This window comes from Scomber japonicus, chromosome 14 (genome assembly GCF_027409825.1).
Source record: "Scomber japonicus isolate fScoJap1 chromosome 14, fScoJap1.pri, whole genome shotgun sequence".
NCBI lineage: Eukaryota > Metazoa > Chordata > Actinopteri > Scombriformes > Scombridae > Scomber > Scomber japonicus.
In genome coordinates, this window is record NC_070591.1 from 32,943,809 (window position 1) to 32,962,965 (window position 19,157).

Consider the following 19,157-nt stretch of genomic DNA (forward strand, 5'->3'; position numbering starts at 1 on the left):
ATTAAAAAACTCTGGATTGATATATATTGCATATTTGACATATAAAGCCATGCTGAAACTAATATTACAAGAATAAGATGAGACCACAGCGGCACAGTTAACATGAAGCTCTGGGAAAAAACAAACAAGAACAACCTAAATCAGTTTTAAACATCACATCCTGTGAAATGTCAAAATGTATTCAACACTTTAGTTTATTATGAATGATGTTCTTTATACTGGAGGTGCTTCTGGATGTGTTTCAGTGTATTTACTCAAACTAGCTTTCCTGAATCATGTCCCACCCTTTCTCTCTCTCTCTCTCACCCTATAATACACTCCTATACATATATCTGAACTGTGAAAAGCATCTAAAAGAGTGTGTTTGATGAAATGGTGGCCTGAGAAAGTTAGGGGGGGGGGGGGGGGGGGGGGGCGTAAAGAAAATGTGCCACAGTGGCCTATAATTGCTACAAGGTTAACGCTGGTCTAGACGGAACAATGCAGAGGACATGCAGTACTTTGACTCAAGGCTGCAAAACCCCACTGCACTGTTCCTCCCAGTGCAGACAGTAGACTGGCATTCACCTTCAGTACTGGACAAAGAGCTGAATGAACCCTGAGAAGATGGTGCTGGATCCACATGCTCCATAAACCTCTGGATAGATTCACAAATATAGAGCCTGCTCCCATTGGACTTAAAGTAGAAATCTGCTGATGAGTGTTGTACTTTAACATGATTGCTAAAGAATGAATTCTGTATATCTATATATTAAAAAAAAAAGATTTTGCATCATGTGATCAGCAGAGTGATGTCATCGTTCACATAGCAGCAGACAGGACTGGATTGGAACCTGCACACAGACACAAACAAACACTAGTGTTGTCACTTTTACTAAAACAGCAGACTGTTGGGATTCTGTCACTGAAGCTACAGAGTGTCCTCTGTTGCTTATTTGACACATTTCTACTTGAAATGACAACACACACACTAATTCTTCAAAATGATCATATCCACCTTAATAACGCTTTCACATGGCGAGTGTCACTTTTAAAGTTGCACTTCTTATGTTAAGATTATGAGTCATCATCAGCTGTCACAAAAACTCACTAAACCACCTTTTCAAGTCCAAGCATTCAAAAGAACCCGAAGCAAAAGTCAAACTGCTGAATATTCTATTTTTGGAGAACTAATAAAACAATCAGTGATCTGCTTGATGAAAGCAGAATGTAATGGTACATTAACAGTAAAAGTACAGTGGGTGGGGTATGGACGGTGTAAAGTGGAGGTGAAACTTACTGGGGTTGTGTTTGGAGTCCACTGCATTGCGCCGCCTCAGCAGGACTCTCTGCAGCTCGTCGTCGCGGGCCTCTGATGGAGACGCTGGCTTTGGTTTGGGGGAGGCTCTATTGAAATTCTCCTTTACGATTTCAACAAAAGCACACACAGACAGATGGCCCGGTGAGGAACACAAGACGAACGAATCTCAAAGTAGCTTCAACTTTGTGCTTTTGCTGCTACTTAATTTGAGTATTTATTTACCTGACTGTTACTGGAGTGGATGCTCATTTAACCTGCTCGTCTTTATCTGGTACGTCTAATATGTTAATATTGACTTTAAATGTAGCAGCAGAACTTATACTTGGGTAGAATATCTGTTGGAATTTGTAATATTTGAAATATAAATGATAGTGTGAGCACATCCATGTGCAGTGTAGAAAACAAAGTCTCTCTTCCTGGGTAAACACAGTGAAAGTTCAACTAGTAAAATACAGCTGGTGAGGACATTTGATTGTTTTAAAGTCCCATTACCATGATTCCTTTAAGTTCCTGGATGGCAGAATTAGAGGTTGGCCTCTCCATCTGATAAAAGGAAAATAGGAGGGAAAAGATGGGTTTGGTAAATAAACAGCAGTCTGACACATTATACTTATTTTTCCTCATTCAGCACTTAGAGGCTAAACTGCACCTCTTACCACAGAGACGAGACACTGTAGGCAAGCGTGAGGACGTATGCTTTCTACAAGAAGCAAATGTGTCAACACACAACCATTTCCAGTCACGTCATTCTCATTATTTATAATCACCTCGTAGAGCAGGTCCTAATGCTATCTAATTTGGCGGAGTAGTTGTGGCGGAGGAACACGCACACTAAAAGATGTCTTGGCCATATGTCATGTTTTATCAAAACAAGCAGCTCTTAGATAATCCCACACACTGATGGATTTAAGAGCACTGAACAATATAAGCTCAACAATGCACGAAGGCTCCACAGCGGTGAACGTCTGCGGCCGCTGGTTCAGTTTGGTGATTTCAGCTAAGATGAAAACACATTTTCTGTCACAATCAGGACATAATTCACACACACACACACACACACACACATGCATTTCCTTCAGTGACTCATGTTTTCAGGTCTCCTGAACTACAAATTTCCAAACAAACATATTGTAAACACATCACTTCCTGTGTTCTACACTTTTTTTTCTCCAGACAGGTTTTTTTACAGATGAAAACAAGGCCTTTATTTTCATAGATGTGTGTGTGATATGTTTAAAGCACGGATTGTACCTTTAACCAGACACCTCAGCTACTGATATCATCAACCTCATCACAAGTATTTTTGTAACGTAGCAGTGCAGTCTTCAGACAAACTGTATTCTCCTGAGCTCCATTATCATCTTTATATCTCATTTCATTGAGTGTATTATTTAACTATTTCTAATTGTCTCTATAAAATGAGCCCAAATGTAATGTGTTCTACTATTCAGCAGGTCTAGTAGCAAATCAAAAGCATTGAAACTTAATCATTTCATGTTCTACGGTATTCCTACATAATGCATATGTCAGGAGTGTCAAACATATAGCCTGCGGGCCAGAACCGGCCCAACAAGGGGTCCAATCCGGCCCACTGGATCGTTTTGCAAAGTATGAAAATTGCAGAAAATTATTCAAAATGTTGTCAGTCTGCAGCTTCTTGCAAAGTAATCTGAAATCTGAATAGTCTGAGACACAATATTGTTGAAATAGCTCATTTTTCACATTAAAGAGATTATAGTAAAGTTATAATATATATGTTAAATTGGCTGTATGTGACCCTTGAACTAAACACCTCTGGCATATGTACATTTAACACAGCTAACATTTTTATTTCTACGCTGTAATGTTGCAACTTTTATTTTTTGGGTGAGATATTTATAATATCATAAACACAGCAGATCATAGATGAGTCATTAAAGGACATTAGTGAAGTTACCGGTCTCCTGCGCCTCTGAGCTGACTGGCTGACAGGTCGAAGTTGAACCCCTTTCTTGATCCTTTGCATCATTTCGTCCACTGCCTTCTGTTTGATGTCCAATTCTAAGAGAGCGAGACAACAGTTTCACCACCGATCATTAAGCTTTAGTTGTCTTTTTCAATAGATGTGTTGCATTTAGCAGTTTGACTGGCACTAAATGGAAGTCTGCCTCACAGGGGAAACAGTGCCAAGAAGCAAAGTGAGTTTAAATGATGTTGAGAGGTACGAGGCACTGTGTAATTCACATGCATCATTAGCACTGCAATTGAAATAAAGCTAATTCAGATGTAAAAATCTTGAACATGACACGGGCCCACAGAACCAATCATTAAGGGTTTTTTTGTTGGAGGAACTCCAGCTTTTTCTAATTAATTATACCATAAATCCTGACTGAACTGATATACAGTGAATTTAGCATTAGCAGGTTTGGCTGCAGTCATTTGTAAAAGTCATAGTACATCTGCAGAGTTCAGAGCCTCTGCAGTGTGAGAAGTTACCAAAAGATAATTCTGGAATAAATTCTGCAAGAAGAGGAGTTTCAGAAGTTTATAGATGTGAATAAAATAATTAAATCCTGCAATAATGTGGCCTACTGGAAAAGAAACGTGAATATTTAATTTCTTTTAACATGGAGCATTCAATGGCATACACAATGGAGCTATTGTTAGTAAAATGTTTTTAAAATGTTGCACAAAGACTTTTTCATGTTAAAGTAATAGTGAAATATTTTCCTCCAAAGTGCTCAGAAAGAGACTATTATTCAGGTGTCAGAGTAGAAGATCCTTGGGTGGCACCTATTCAGCCCTGTTTATAATTCCAACAAAAACCCTGTGTGTAGTGCCCAATTCAGGCCTCACATATTCAAAAACTATTAAACAAAATGAGGCCTGTTCAGTCAACATGCATGTCCTACCTGCTCCTACAAGTCAAGGCCTCCCCTTTTGTTTGTGCAAATTAAAGAATTTAACATGTTGACCTAATAGACCAATGATGGAGATTGGAGTTTGATTTTCTCGTTTTGTCCTTCTACACACAGAGTGACTTGCATTTGAAAAGGAAAAGGTGAAAAGGATAAAAATGTGAAAGGCAGCGCTGGGATTCAGGATCAGTTCCCCCACAGTGAAATGCATGAGAAATAGCCCTGAGCAGAATAAAATACCAAATGAACATACAATGCATCGCCTGGAGAAAGAAAAGATGGGCTGAAGGTTTGAATTTTGATAGCATGACTTACAGACAATGGACATTTAGTGTAGTTTCCAGCTTTTTTCCCTTAACTGGTCAGGTATTATAATATATATTTAAAATAAGAATAAAATACATCTAGAGGACACTGAAACATAAAACTCCAGAGTGTTCCTTGTCTTTTTTTTATAGATCGTTTTTGGTTTCTAGATCATGTGACCCTGTGACCTCAGCATGACCCTATTGAGCCACTTTTTAATTAGCTTCTCTGAGACAGACGAATGGGACAGGTGTGTAGCAGAGCAGGTGTGCAGGAGAATAATTTATATATATCTTACTGAGTTTTGCTACTGTTATTTCCTTCTCTTTTTTTCTGCTTGGACTCCACATTATCTTCACTTTCTTGCTCAATATCAGCGTCTTCTTCATCATTTATGTTTGCAGAGCAGGTAACTTTGACTTTTCAGATGAAAACCAAACACCTGCCAGCCAATCCACATTTAAAGTCCTCCTTTACCTCATCATGACCAGGTGTTTGATACATACCTGGAGTCTTGGCAGAGTCCTGCTCCACAAGTGGGATGTCAGTGCTGGTGTCTCTCCTCTTTCTGATTATTGATAACAGGGAGCTAATGGAAAAAGATATTGAGATCATCATGTTTTTTATTAAGCTGCTTTCATAGAGGAAGCAGAATGTGTGTATACAGCCAGTATACAGGCTGCATTAGTAACCCCAGGGTCCCCAGGGCATTAAAGCTCATGTGCCCCACACAACTTTTATTTTTGTCTGATTGGATAACACTGCTGTCAGGTGGAAACCTTGTAACTACATATTTTGTTTTGCACATACCAGGTTTCTGATAGTGACAATAATGATCAACATCAAGACAGATATTTCTGTATAGCCCGACAAAAAAAATAATTGAGGGCTCCTTTCTGCTCAAGGGCCCCTAGGCCACGTATACAGTAGAACCTGTACCAACCTTAATCATACATTAGCTCTGTGTTTTTGTATAGACATCAAACTGTATTTTTTTTCTCTGGTCCTCCCTCACATGAATATCATGACCAGCAAAACAAAAAAGAAAACCAGATAGTCTACCAGCTGGTCAGACAGCTCTCTGACTAATTGCACTGAAACAGTGAAAGTGCTGTGTGAGGTCCCTGCTGAGTGACCAGACACTTACTGTTCATACACAGCTTCTGGTTAATGCTGCTTCTAACAATAAACATTCCAATAAACATTACCTTTTTAGGAATTCCCTCTGTTGTTGTTCATATTGTACACGCACCATACTCTTCATTCATTCAGTCACTTCTAATACGGTCCTCTGCTCATGTGGGAATGTTGGGTCTCTTTAAATTAAATTAGAGAGTACAGTCTAGACCTGCTCTATGTGTAAAGTGCCTTGAGATGACTTTTGTTGTGATTTGGCGCTATACAAATAAAGATTGATTGATAAAGATTGAGAGTGACAGACGATCAGGGTGGGACAACCTGGAATGGCGATTAATTCAATTACAGCAATCTTTAATTATCTTTAAAGAAAGAGAAAGTGCTCATGCGGATAGAAGGGCAAGGAGATGCTCTTCTGATAATATCTGAAGTAGTTCATGGTAATTCTGTGTTTTATCAGTAAAGTTTATGAACTACACTTCAGACTAACAGTGACAAGCAGCTGTCTCATATTGACTAGTTCCACCCAACATCATACACACACGTGTTGTTTGTAAGAAATCCAGTGTAAGTTCATTAGAAGGTCTATTAACTGCACAGTCACTGGTTTACACACATTTCCTCTTCATTCTCTCTCTCTCTCTCTCTCTCTCTCTCTCTTTCTCTCTCTCTCTCTCTCTCTTTCTCTCTCTCTCTCTCTCTCTCTCTCTTTCTCTCTCTCTCTCTCTCTCTCTCTCTCTCTCTCTCTCTCTCTCTCTCTCTCTCTCTCTCTCTCTCGTCATTGTATGAAAGGTGTAAATGTGTCAAAGTGAAAAGGTGTTCCCTGTCTGATGTTGTACAGTGTGTAGTCCAACCTGAGCGGGTTAGAGGCCAGTGTTAGTGTTGGAGGAGGTGGAGGTGGAGGAGGTGGTGGAGGTGGAGGTGCTGCAGCAGGAGGTGGGTTGGTCAACGCCTGCAGTTTCTTCTGGAGCTCCTCAACTGGCCAGCAGACCCCATCCAGTTACAGTACACACAGACACAAAAATACACACACAGAGCAACAGCACCACAAACAGAAGGGAAACTATTTTAAGACTCTGAACAACAACTAGACAAGCAGAGAATCTCATGGCCGTACATTCAGACAAACTGTTGGGGTTGTTGTTGCCTACGCACAGTGCTCCCTCTGTTGATTCTCTGTTGTCCTCTATAAAGCACAGCATAATGCTCCACAATGTTAGCCTGTCCTTACAGTTTCCAAATATGTCCTCACCCATAAACCGCAGATCCTTGACCTCCACTTCAGCCTTGGAGCGATTCTCGCTGCACTCCCTCTTCTCCTCCTCCACAAGTTCCAGTTTACGCCTCAATGCTGTCAGCTCCTTTTCAGCCCCGCAGCTCCTCAACCTGTCCTCCATCTGCTTTATCTAGGGATGGATGAACCATACACACACACACACACACACACACACACACTGTTACAGTATAGTGTAGGTGCCTGTTTATTCCATAAAAAGGTCTGTAGAGTATTGATTGTAAACTAGCTCATTGTTAACTTCACACACTTCCACTCAGCAAAAACAACCTACATGGAGCGACTAAAGGCCTATTCTGTTATTTCATATACAGTCATTAAAAGGGCATTGCCAGCAACATCTACAAAAAGTTAATAATGGACACACCTGATAACACTATTACACATACTAAAGGACAGTGGGAATTGGAACTTAACACAATTACAGAAAATGACACATGGGAAGATTCATGTTCTGGTGGGGAGCCAGACATGGAAAGAATTTGATTGGAAGATGAAAATGAGGTTCTTTGGGACTCTGCTAGTGACCTGTGTGTTTGAGAAACTGTGGTATGGTTGGGGATCATACCCATATTTTCTGGGACTGCCCCTTTGGAAATATATAAAGGAAGAAATGGAGAACATCTTAAGAATTGACATTCCCCTGGACCCACTACTGTTCTTATGAAACAAAGTACTTGAAACCCATTTTACCTTTGATCAGTGCTATCTAATGCATATAAATATTGTTGATGACAGCAGGACAAATGATTACTATTAATTGGATGAAGCCTAACTCCCCTACAAAAGGACAATGGGTACAAAAACTCAGAGACATCTACCTGATGGAACAAATGACTGCCCAGCTACAGCTAAAAGTGCCTATATTTATGAGGAGATGGACACTTATTATTCTATACCATGGATAAGATTTTCATCCTCTATGTGATATATGGACTTATGGTGCCATTCTGACCATATGCAGCATTATTTTATTTGTATGTACCTCACATATGTGTGGAAACAAGCCCAATCTCAAGCTGATTTTGTTTTGTTCTGTAACGTTAAAAACACCTGTTGATATCTGTTAATAATGGCAATAAAGTTGAAAAAAGGGCATTCCCCTCTTTTCCAATTAAATTGAACATTTAAAAAAAAAAGAAAAAAGCAGTGATGGACTTTGTGTTTCTATTCTACCTTTGTGCTCTGCAGCATTGTGTTGGCTGTGAAGTCAGCAGCTCCTGTTGTGGTAATTTCTGATAAGTAGCATTGGGTAGCTGCCAGTCAACATTCAGTCATCCACTTCCCAACCCCAGTTCCTTAACTAATGTTTTAATTGTTCCTCAAATAAAGGGTATGGCTCACCTCCAACCCGGCACCAGGAGAGATCAGTGATCCCACTCAGCTGTAATTGTTTTCCATCAGTGCCAGAGGAGGTGGGAGTGAGCTGCTGCTTTTAATTATTAATCTGGCAGGTCACGGCCCCTAAGTTTAACTGTCATAGCCTCTCATAATTCAGCAAGTATTTCCCCTTCTATGTAATTAAGCAGCTACATTATTCTTGTTTTGATGCATATGAATGAGAGGCATCACAGGTATGAAGAATGATTAAACAATTTACTTGTGTTTTTAATGAGGAAGTGTAAATGAATGATGAATGATTTAGTTTGAATGGTGTCTGTCATGTCAGATACTGGATCCTGTGTCTCATCAGTCTGTCTTACACCAAGTTGTTTTACTTACTGCTTTACTTTTGATTTAAGCAAATGTTTTATGTCCTATACTAAAGAGTACTTTTCTCTAACTGGTGTAAGAATCTGGGCTAAAATCATGCTGGATTCAAAGTATGGCCAGTGGTATCCATGGTCACCACAGACTGAAGCCAGACCACCTCATACACTTTTGACAAGGTGGAGAAATACACTATTATTATTAGAGGTCACTAATGGGCAGACAGGACCTGTAACTGATAAAATATTGAGGATTGTTCAATTTTGTCTGAGCGTTTCTATTTTAACGGGTGCAGCTTCTCCAGCTATTACGGTAAAAGTGGAGCGGCCCTCAGAAACTCACATACCACTGTGCATCTTCTCATGTGATGCTAATCAGCCAATCAAATGCATTCGGTTTAAGTTTAACTTAAATTTAAAAGGGATTATTTTATTTTTCTAAAACTAAGCACATTATTTAAGATCACAAACCATCTTTATTTGATATAAGAAAAGAAAATGTATTCATCTTATTCTTTTTTTATTTATTTTATTATTTATTTGAATCCCACAAGTAGAGCATAAATACTAATAAATGAATTCTACTGTATTTATTTGACAGTCTGCAATCTAGCCACTAGACACAGATGCTGATGGAACTACAATGTTACTTCAAGCTACTGAATAATAACATTATGATGTTCTGGACCTTCACTTGAGGAAATGTTCACAAATTGAACCTCAGTGAATTTTAATTGAATACCTCTGGTCTAAGCTCTGGTGATAGTATCAGAGATTGTTTTTATAAATCTGGGGTTTTGTAAAGATGATAAGCACACTATGTATGATTATGAATGGAGTTTGTGGCATGCTTGTAAACTTGGTGCTTATTCAACAGTCCTGGAAACGAATGAGATTTTGACAAAAACACTGAATAAGACACTGATATCAATTTTTATGAAGAAATGTTTTTTGACTCCACCACTGCTTCAAATGAAGGTGTGGATTTTCTCTCAAGGGAACTGTGTAATGAGGATGTAATCCAAACTAACAAGAAGAAATGTTCCTAAATTACAAAATAGAATAAGTTATTTATGTAGAGACAAATGATGTCTCATATTTAGGATTGACTTCCAAATGATTAAACTTTCTAAAGAAGTTTGTATTCATTATTTCCTCTCCTGCTTATCCATGAATTCAAAACAACCATGTGTGATGTTCTTTGTGCGTTGTGTCTGCAGACCTGGTCCTGGTGCTCCAGCTTCTGTGTCTCCAGATCCAGGGTCAGTTTGGTGACCAGGCTGAGGGCTTCCTGTAGAGCTAGGTTGGGTGAAGAGTCCTGCATCAGGATCTGATTCTGTGTCTCCAGTGTCTTTTTTTCAACCACCATCTGAAAGAAAGGACCAGAAAGAAAGAGTCAGTGAAAGTCAGGCCACACAGAGGGATGAGAGAGGAATTGTAAATAAACTAAACAAACTTACTGCTCTGGCAAAGTTCTCTGCCTCTGTCCTCAGGTTCTGCTCCAGGTCCAAGGTGTCCTGTAAGACCTCGTATTCTTCCACAGCAAACTGAGACACTGGACAAAAATCTCCACATTAGGTCATTTGTGCCTTTACAAGTCAGGTCCAACATGTAATGAACACTATATCTGTTAAATGTGAGTCCTTGGTGTAATTACTGTGAGAAAATGAGACAATGCTCATGATAAGTCATATTTTTTACTGTTGGTTCATTAGTGATTAAAGACCATATTAACCTCTGTGATATTTCTTCAGGAGCTTCTTATGCTGCATTGCCTCAGCAATTAAAACAGTGTTATCGTGTTTCTCTTTCAGCAGCTGCAAATGTAAGAAAGGACAGAGTGGAGAAACAATACAGAGAGACCATGAGATCTATTTTGAAGTAATTACTGTCAACATGGAGGCACACAAGGGTAGTGTACTATATTATTTACAGTCCACTCTTTTCACTGTAAGTGCAACTAATGAGTGAGACTTTTCTCATCTAAGAATGCGTCAAACTGTTTCTGAGGCTAATAAAACAAAACAACAGTGACTCTTTTGCATGATGGCAAACAGGCATTAGTGAATGAATGTGGTATTTACTTCAGAGCAACCAGCAACTTTTTAATTCATTTCTCAATAGTGATATTTAATTGAAATTAAAATATGAATTAACTTGCATTTAACATTGAAACTTGATTGATTGCCTTTACCACTCAAATATAAATGTGATGGATCACCACAATCAAGCAAGTTCTAAGTTTCTACAGGCTAATTTACATACCATACTAAAATCAATGAGAACCAGCAGATGCCTAGAGAGAAGGAACATACATCAAATAATATGAAATACTAATAACTCAGCACTAATGTAAAGTATGCATGACTTGCAGCAAATGGAATAACAAAAAACAATATAGCACTCTTCATTTGTTAATCAAAGTGCACTGTGATGTATATCATGCTGTGAGTGTAGGGGGAGTGGTGGCACACTTTTTGTATTTTGGAAGTTAGAGGGTAATGACATATCAGAACAGAATCCACTGTCATACAGTACTGATGCTCTTCCAAACAGGACAGACTGTTTAGAATGGAGTCAAAAGTCTAAGGCAGCTTCTTATGAAACCAAACAGACATACATATAGTGCTGGGTATCGGTACTAGATACCTTTAAGGTATCGACCGAAATAAATCGATACCAAGTGGTATGGAAACGTCTCCTGTTACATGATACCTGCAATCCATCCTTTTCGTACCCACAGCTAGAAAATATGACTATTTGACTATTTGACTTGCTGACAGTCAATCAACACAATCTTTCTTTGATTTAATGTAACATGTGATTAGTTCACTGCCACAGCAGCTACAACCTGTCTGTGGTGGAGAAGTCATGGTGAATTTGAGATAGCAAGTTTAGCAGTTCAGCAGCGAAGATGCTACCTAAACACTCTAAAGTGTGTCTACACTACACACCTGTTACACTGGATAAAAGACAGAGCACTAAATGTAGAATGTGTATCTAATGAAGTACTCAGTTGTTATTGGTATTGTTAGGGAATTTTCCATATTTAGGGTCAAGCATGGGCCTTGAAGTCACAGTAAGGGCAACACTATCACCTTGGCAGAAAGACATACTGATTCTCTCCTTGAGACGGTGAAGGCACCATGGAGTTTTTTGGTCACTTTGATAAGGTCAGAGGAAGACTGTCTGACTCCCTAACCACACAGATGAGTAACTGTGTTTCCTTGTTTGTAGAATGACGAACCAATAGGCTAAATTTGATTGCTATAGATGAATTGATTATGACCATTTATGGGCATAGAGTATTGGTGGTACTATCTGTGAAGGCTTAAAGACTATCTACAGAGGACAGTTTCCTCACAATCATGTTGGCATCATGCATCAGACGGTGTATTGATAATACTTTGATTCTCCTCAGCCCGCAGTCACTCTCTAGCGCGCACTCTTGCTCTTTCACTCCAGACTCCGGGAGATTGTGTCTCATTTGCGGGCGTCAGGGAGCCGCTATCAATATGCAGAGAGTTGGGATGTATGGATTACATAATATATTAATTTCTGTGCGGTGGGATCTATCACTTCTCAGCGTGAGAAATGACAGGTGTGGCGTGAGAGCGTGTGAATGGATTTTTGTTTTGGTAGGTTTTGGCTATTTATTTTTATTTATTGTTTTTACATATTGCTATTATTATTTACATTTATCATTATATATTTTTTTTCTTGATTTTAATTTATTTCTGGTTGTGCTGTTCAAATATATTTCAGGTTGAGTTCTGGTGGTTCAATAAATGCTTATGTTTACACATCTATTAATAATCGTGTTTTATAATCGCGATTTCAATATCGATCAAAATAATCATGATTATGTTTTTTGCCATAATCGTCCAGCCCTACATGGAATCAAACTCTGCTAGCTAAAGGGATGACAATTTCACTTAACAGCTGCTCAAATTGTGGCTAACTCGCTCTCAGCAGACAGGACGACAGTTTACGCCACATAGCATGCTGGATTACCACCGACACTGCCCCTTATGTGCCTCACTGCTGCAACATACAGAAGGGTTCCAAAAAAAAAAAAAAAAATAAGTGTGGCACAAAAACACTTGACATGATAATGTGGATTTGCTAGAGTAAATTGTACCTGCATAAAAACATCCAGACTAATAACCTTTGTTGTTACTGCTGAGCACAGTGAACACACAGCTCTTAACTTCTGTTAAAGTGTTAGAAATGTTACAATTACCAGCCAGAACTCTGGCTGTTGGCTAGTGTTAATGACCAATAGCGAAGTGTTTAGCTTTGCATATGTAATTTAATTTAATGTATTTATCATGAGAAAAAATGAATTTACATAGAATCTGAGTGACAGATACAGTGGAAAACTAAAATGTTCTTCTACTCACTTCTTCCCTGGTTTCCTTCAATTGTTCTTTCACTACCTCAAGATCAGCAACTGCTTGATCTTTTTCCTTCAGTGTCAACTCCAATTTGTCTTCTAGTTCTGAAACAAAGAAAGCAAAGCAGTGTTAAACAGTGTTCTTATGCACCCATAGGATACTGGTACTGTGAAAGTGAAGTCCTGCAGATTTACAGGCTGGTTTTCTGAGCCGTAAGAGGTCATCAGCAGTTGCTTTCCTTAGTTGCTCCTATTTTGCATATTTGTATTATATTTCATTACAGTTCATTTAGTAATCACATCACACAAACTAAATGTCAATTATATGAATCTGCTGCTTCAACCAGTGTTAGTGTGATTGGCCTTAATGTCATGTAGCAGAAATGATAATATCACAGTAGCTGAAAATCAGAGATCAAAATACACATTACATAATCAAATATAAGATGTGTGCTGCTTTTTGATTTTCAATATAATATAAAAAAGTGAGAATCCAGAAGAATATAATGCACTAGCCACTCTTATTTCTTTCTAAAAGTAATGGGACCAAAAACAGCAGCATCAACGGAGTGTATTGTTATTGTTAAAAGAAGTAATGTCAGTTGTAAATCGAAGAAACATCATAAATTACAGAGAAAGTAAAACTGTTCATACAGAGCAGCTCACAGTAGGACCAGACTGAGACATTTAGCAGGGTACTTAAGCAGAAAAGGGTTGCTGACACCTAAAATTGTTTTTGTGGCGGGTTGGAATGCCCTTTATTAAATAGGACAAATATTCCAATAGATGAAATCCTCACATTAAGTTAAATGCTAAAAGATGAACTGATGACCATCTTTGGACCTCACCTGTGATGTGTTCAGCTTAGAATCTACAACAGATGTTCACATTCAGTGTAAAACCTACATGTTAAAAGTAAAAACATGTAGAAAGTATCCTATGTGTTCCCTGACAGGAGCCGCTTTTACTAGCTGCCCATTAACATGCAATTATGAATTTTCAACATAATAAGCCCACAATCTTTGAGCAAGTCAACTTATTTCTGTATGCAGTCATCTTCTGCATCAGAGTATATCATTTGCAAATGACATGATTATCTCTCCCTTTTAATGCCAACAGCCTTCAACAGCATGATGGGAAAAGCGTCATGGAATATGAATCCATTATCACCCGAGGTATAATTACTGCCTGACTAAAGGAACTGACCATGACATTTCCCAGAGACAGATGGATAAGAAGAAAGGTAGTTCACTAGTGCTGTGCTTTATTTACTTTAATACTCATTTAATACATGTAGTTACTAGTTACTTACTTCATGAACAAGGAATGCACAGCTTAGAAGTTTACATATGACTAGTTGTTTTTTGGTCCACTATATTAAAGCTTTTTTGATAAGATGTATTATTTGAATGTGAATTCTTTACTTTGGTACAATTAGCAAATATAATCTTTTACTGAAATAATTATCAATTGAAGGTCTTCACAAAGAGAGAGGAGCAGGTGAAGCCAAATAGCCAAACAGACAGCCGGAGCCACTCTAGACAAGACTACAGCCACTGTCAATTGGCCCCAGTGGGGATTGGAGACTCTGTGGCGCTGGACTCTAACTAGTCGAGCAAGAACAGACAGGTAGCAGGTAAACTGCATTAGCACTGGCAGCTATAGGTCTATCAGGCTCAGGACTAGAAGGTATTGGTCTATCAGGCTCAGGACAGGAAGGTATTGGTCTATCAGGCTCAGGACAGGAAGGTATTGGTCTATCAGGCTCAGGACAGGAAGGTATTGGTCTATCAGGCTCAGGACAGGAAGGTATTGGTCTATCAGGCTCAGGACTAGAAGGTATTGGTCTATCAGGCTCAGGACAGGAAGGTATTGGTCTATCAGGCTCAGGACAGGAAGGTATTGGTCTATCAGGCTCAGGACAGGAAGGTATTGGTCTATCAGGCCCAGGACAGGAAGGTATTGGTCTATCAGGCCCAGGACAGGAAGGTATTGGTCTATCAGGCTCAGGACAGGAAGGTATTGGTCTATCAGGCTCAGGACAGGAAGGTATTGGTCTATCAGGCTCAGGACAGGAAGGTATTGGTCTATCAGGCCCAGGACAGGAAGGTATTGGTCTATCAGGCCCAGGACAGGAAGGTATTGGTCTATCAGGCCCAGGACAGGAAGGTATTGGTCTATCAGGCTCAGGACAGGAAGGTATTGGTCTATCAGGCTCAGGACAGGAAGGTATTGGTCTATCAGGCTCAGGACAGGAAGGTATTGGTCTATCAGGCTCAGGACAGGAAGGTATTGGTCTATCAGACTCAGGACAGGAAGGTATTGGTCTATCAGGCTCAGGACAGGAAGGTATTGGTCTATCAGGCTCAGGACAGGAAGGTATTGGTCTATCAGGCTCAGGACAGGAAGGTATTGGTCTATCAGGCTCAGGACAGGAAGGTATTGGTCTATCAGACTCAGGACAGGAAGGTATTGGTCTAGCAGACTCAGGACAGGAAGGTATTGGTCTATCAGGCTCAGGACAGGAAGGTATTGGTCTAGCAGACTCAGGACAGGAAGGTATTGGTCTAGCAGACTCAGGACTAGAAGGTATTGGTCTAGCAGACTCAGGACTGGAAAGTATTGGTCTATCAGGCCCAGGACAGGAAGATGTTGGTCTATCAGGCTCAGGACAGGAAGGTATTGGTCTATCAGGCTCAGGACAGGAAGGTATTGGTCTATCAGACTCAGGACAGGAAGGTATTGGTCTATCAGGCTCAGGACAGGAAGGTATTGGTCTATCAGACTCAGGACAGGAAGGTATTGGTCTATCAGGCCCAGGACAGGAAGGTATTGGTCTATCAGGCTCAGGACAGGAAGGTATTGGTCTATCAGGCTCAGGACAGGAAGGTATTGGTCTATCAGGCCCAGGACAGGAAGGTATTGGTCTATCAGGCCCAGGACAGGAAGGTATTGGTCTATCAGGCTCAGGACAGGAAGGTATTGGTCTATCAGGCTCAGGACAGGAAGGTATTGGTCTATCAGGCCCAGGACAGGAAGGTTTTGGTCTATCAGACTCAGGACAGGAAGGTATTGGTCTATCAGGCCCAGGACAGGAAGGTATTGGTCTATCAGGCTCAGGACAGGAAGGTATTGGTCTATCAGGCCTAGGACAGGAAGGTATTGGTCTATCAGGCTCAGGACAGGAAGGTATTGGTCTAGCAGGCCCAGGACAGGAAGGTATTGGTCTATCAGGCTCAGGACAGGAAGGTATTGGTCTATCAGGCTCAGGACAGGAAGGTATTGGTCTATCAGGCCCAGGACAGGAAGGTATTGGTCTATCAGGCCCAGGACAGGAAGGTATTGGTCTATCAGGCCCAGGACAGGAAGGTATTGGTCTATCAGGCTCAGGACAGGAAGGTATTGGTCTATCAGGCTCAGGACAGGAAGCTATTGGTCTATCAGGCTCAGGACAGGAAGGTATTGGTCTATCAGGCTCAGGACAGGAAGGTATTGGTCTATCAGGCTCAGGACAGGAAGGTATTGGTCTATCAGGCCCAGGACAGGAAGGTTTTGGTCTATCAGACTCAGGACAGGAAGGTATTGGTCTATCAGGCCCAGGACAGGAAGGTATTGGTCTATCAGGCTCAGGACAGGAAGGTATTGGTCTAGCAGGCCCAGGACAGGAAGGTATTGGTCTATCAGGCTCAGGACAGGAAGGTATTGGTCTATCAGGCTCAGGACAGGAAGGTATTGGTCTATCAGGCCCAGGACAGGAAGGTATTGGTCTATCAGGCCCAGGACAGGAAGGTATTGGTCTATCAGGCCCAGGACAGGAAGGTATTGGTCTATCAGGCTCAGGACAGGAAGGTATTGGTCTATCAGGCTCAGGACAGGAAGCTATTGGTCTATCAGGCTCAGGACAGGAAGGTATTGGTCTATCAGGCTCAGGACAGGAAGGTATTGGTCTATCAGGCTCAGGACAGGAAGGTACTGGTCTATCAGGAAGGTATTGGTCTAGCAGACTCAGGACAGGAAGGTATTGGTCTAGCAGACTCAGGACAGGAAGGTATTGGTCTATCAGGCTCAGGACAGGAAGGTATTGGTCTAGCAGACTCAGGACAGGAAGGTATTGGTCTAGCAGACTCAGGACAGGAAGGTATTGGTCTATCAGGCTCAGGACAGGAAGGTATTGGTCTAGCAGACTCAGGACAGGAAGGTATTGGTCTAGCAGACTCAGGACAGGAAGGTATTGGTCTATCAGGCTCAGGACAGGAAGGTATTGGTCTAGCAGACTCAGGACAGGAAGGTATTGGTCTATCAGACTCAGGACAGGAAGGTATTGGTCTAGCAGACTCAGGACAGGAAGGTATTGGTCTATAAGCCCCAGGACTATAATGTATTGGTCTATCAGACTCAGGACTAGAAGGTATTGGTCTAGCAGACTCAGGACTAGAAAGTATTGGTCTATCAGGCCCAGGACAGGAAGATGTTGGTCTATCAGGCCTAGGACAGGAAGGTATTGGTCTATCAGGCCCAGGACAGGAAGGTATTGGTCTATCAGGCCCAGGACAGGAAGGTATTGGTCTATCAGGCTCAGGACAGGAAGGTATTGGTCTATCAGGCTCAGGACAGGAAGGTATTGGTCTATCAGGCTCAGGACAGGAAGGTATTGGTCTATCAGACTCAGGACAGGAAGGTATTGGTCTATCAGACTCAGGACAGGAAGGTATTGGTCTATCAGTCCCAGGACAGGAAGGTATTGGTCTATCAGGCTCAGGACAGGAAGGTATTGGTCTATCAGGCCTAGGACAGGAAAGTATTGGCCTATCAGGCCCAGGACAGGAAGGTATTGGTCTATCAGGCTCAGGACAGGAAGGTATTGGTCTATCAGACTCAGGACAGGAAGGTATTGGTCTATCAGGCTCAGGACAGGAAGGTATTGGTCTATCAGGCTCAGGACAGGAAGGTATTGGTCTATCAGGCCCAGGACAGGAAGGTATTGGTCTATCAGGCTCAGGACAGGAAGGTATTGGTCTATCAGGCTCAGGACAGGAAGGTATTGGTCTATCAGGCTCAGGACAGGAAGGTATTGGTCTATCAGGCCTAGGACAGGAAGGTATTGGTCTATCAGGCTCAGGACAGGAAGGTATTGGTCTATCAGGCTCAGGACAGGAAGGTATTGGTCTATCAGGAAGGTATTGGTCTAGCAGACTCAGGACAGGATGGTATTGGTCTATCAGACTCAGGACAGGAAGGTATTGGTCTATCAGGCTCAGGACAGGAAGGTATTGGTCTATCAGGAAGGTATTGGTCTAGCAGACTCAGGACAGGAAGGTATTGGTCTAGCAGACTCAGGACAGGAAGGTATTGGTCTATCAGGCTCAGGACATGAAGGTATTGTTCTAGCAGACTCAGGACAGGAAGGTATTGGTCTAGCAGACTCAGGACAGGAAGGTATTGGTCTATCAGGCTCAGGACAGGAAGGTATTGGTCTAGCAGACTCAGGACAGGAAGGTATTGGTCTAGCAGACTCAGGACAGGAAGGTATTGGTCTATCAGACTCAGGACAGGAAGGTATTGGTCTAGCAGACTCAGGACAGGAAGGTATTGGTCTATAAGCCCCAGGACTATAATGTATTGGGCTATTAGGCTCAGGACAGGAAGATATTGGTCTAGCAGGCTCAGGACAGGAAGGTATGGGTCTATCAGGCCCAGGACAGGAAGGTATTGGTCTATCAGGCCCAGGACTAGAAGGTATTGGTCTATTAGGCTCAGGACAGGAAGGTATTGGTCTATCAGACTCAGGACAGGAAGGTATTGGTCTATCAGACTCAGGACTAGAAGGTATTGGTCTAGCAGACTCAGGACTAGAAAGTATTGGTCTATCAGGCCCAGGACAGGAAGATGTTGGTCTATCAGGCTCAGGACAGGAAGGTATTGGTCTATCAGGCCCAGGACAGGAAGGTATTGGTCTATCAGGCTCAGGACAGGAAGGTATTGGTCTATCAGACTCAGGACAGGAAGGTATTGGTCTATCAGGCCCAGGACAGGAAGGTATTGGTCTATCAGGCTCAGGACAGGAAGGTATTGGTCTATCAGGCCTAGGACAGGAAAGTATTGACCTATCAGGCCCAGG

At 41.2% G+C, this 19,157-nt stretch overlaps 1 protein-coding gene across 1 annotated transcript in view; it reads right to left on the minus strand.

The window, feature by feature from the left end:
• Positions 1-19,157, minus strand: part of shtn1 (shootin 1) — a 43,346-nt gene continuing 24,189 nt past the window's right edge. Inside the window, exons 6-16 of the mRNA XM_053332672.1 lie at positions 13,047-13,144; positions 10,379-10,460; positions 10,104-10,198; positions 9,866-10,012; positions 6,893-7,046; positions 6,495-6,618; positions 5,010-5,092; positions 3,237-3,340; positions 1,793-1,843; positions 1,280-1,400; positions 1-833 (exon numbers count right to left, since the gene is read on the minus strand). Of these exons, the coding sequence (XP_053188647.1) occupies positions 802-833; positions 1,280-1,400; positions 1,793-1,843; positions 3,237-3,340; positions 5,010-5,092; positions 6,495-6,618; positions 6,893-7,046; positions 9,866-10,012; positions 10,104-10,198; positions 10,379-10,460; positions 13,047-13,144 (1,091 nt within the window). The 3' untranslated portion in view covers positions 1-801. The remainder of the gene's footprint in view (positions 834-1,279; positions 1,401-1,792; positions 1,844-3,236; positions 3,341-5,009; positions 5,093-6,494; positions 6,619-6,892; positions 7,047-9,865; positions 10,013-10,103; positions 10,199-10,378; positions 10,461-13,046; positions 13,145-19,157) is intronic.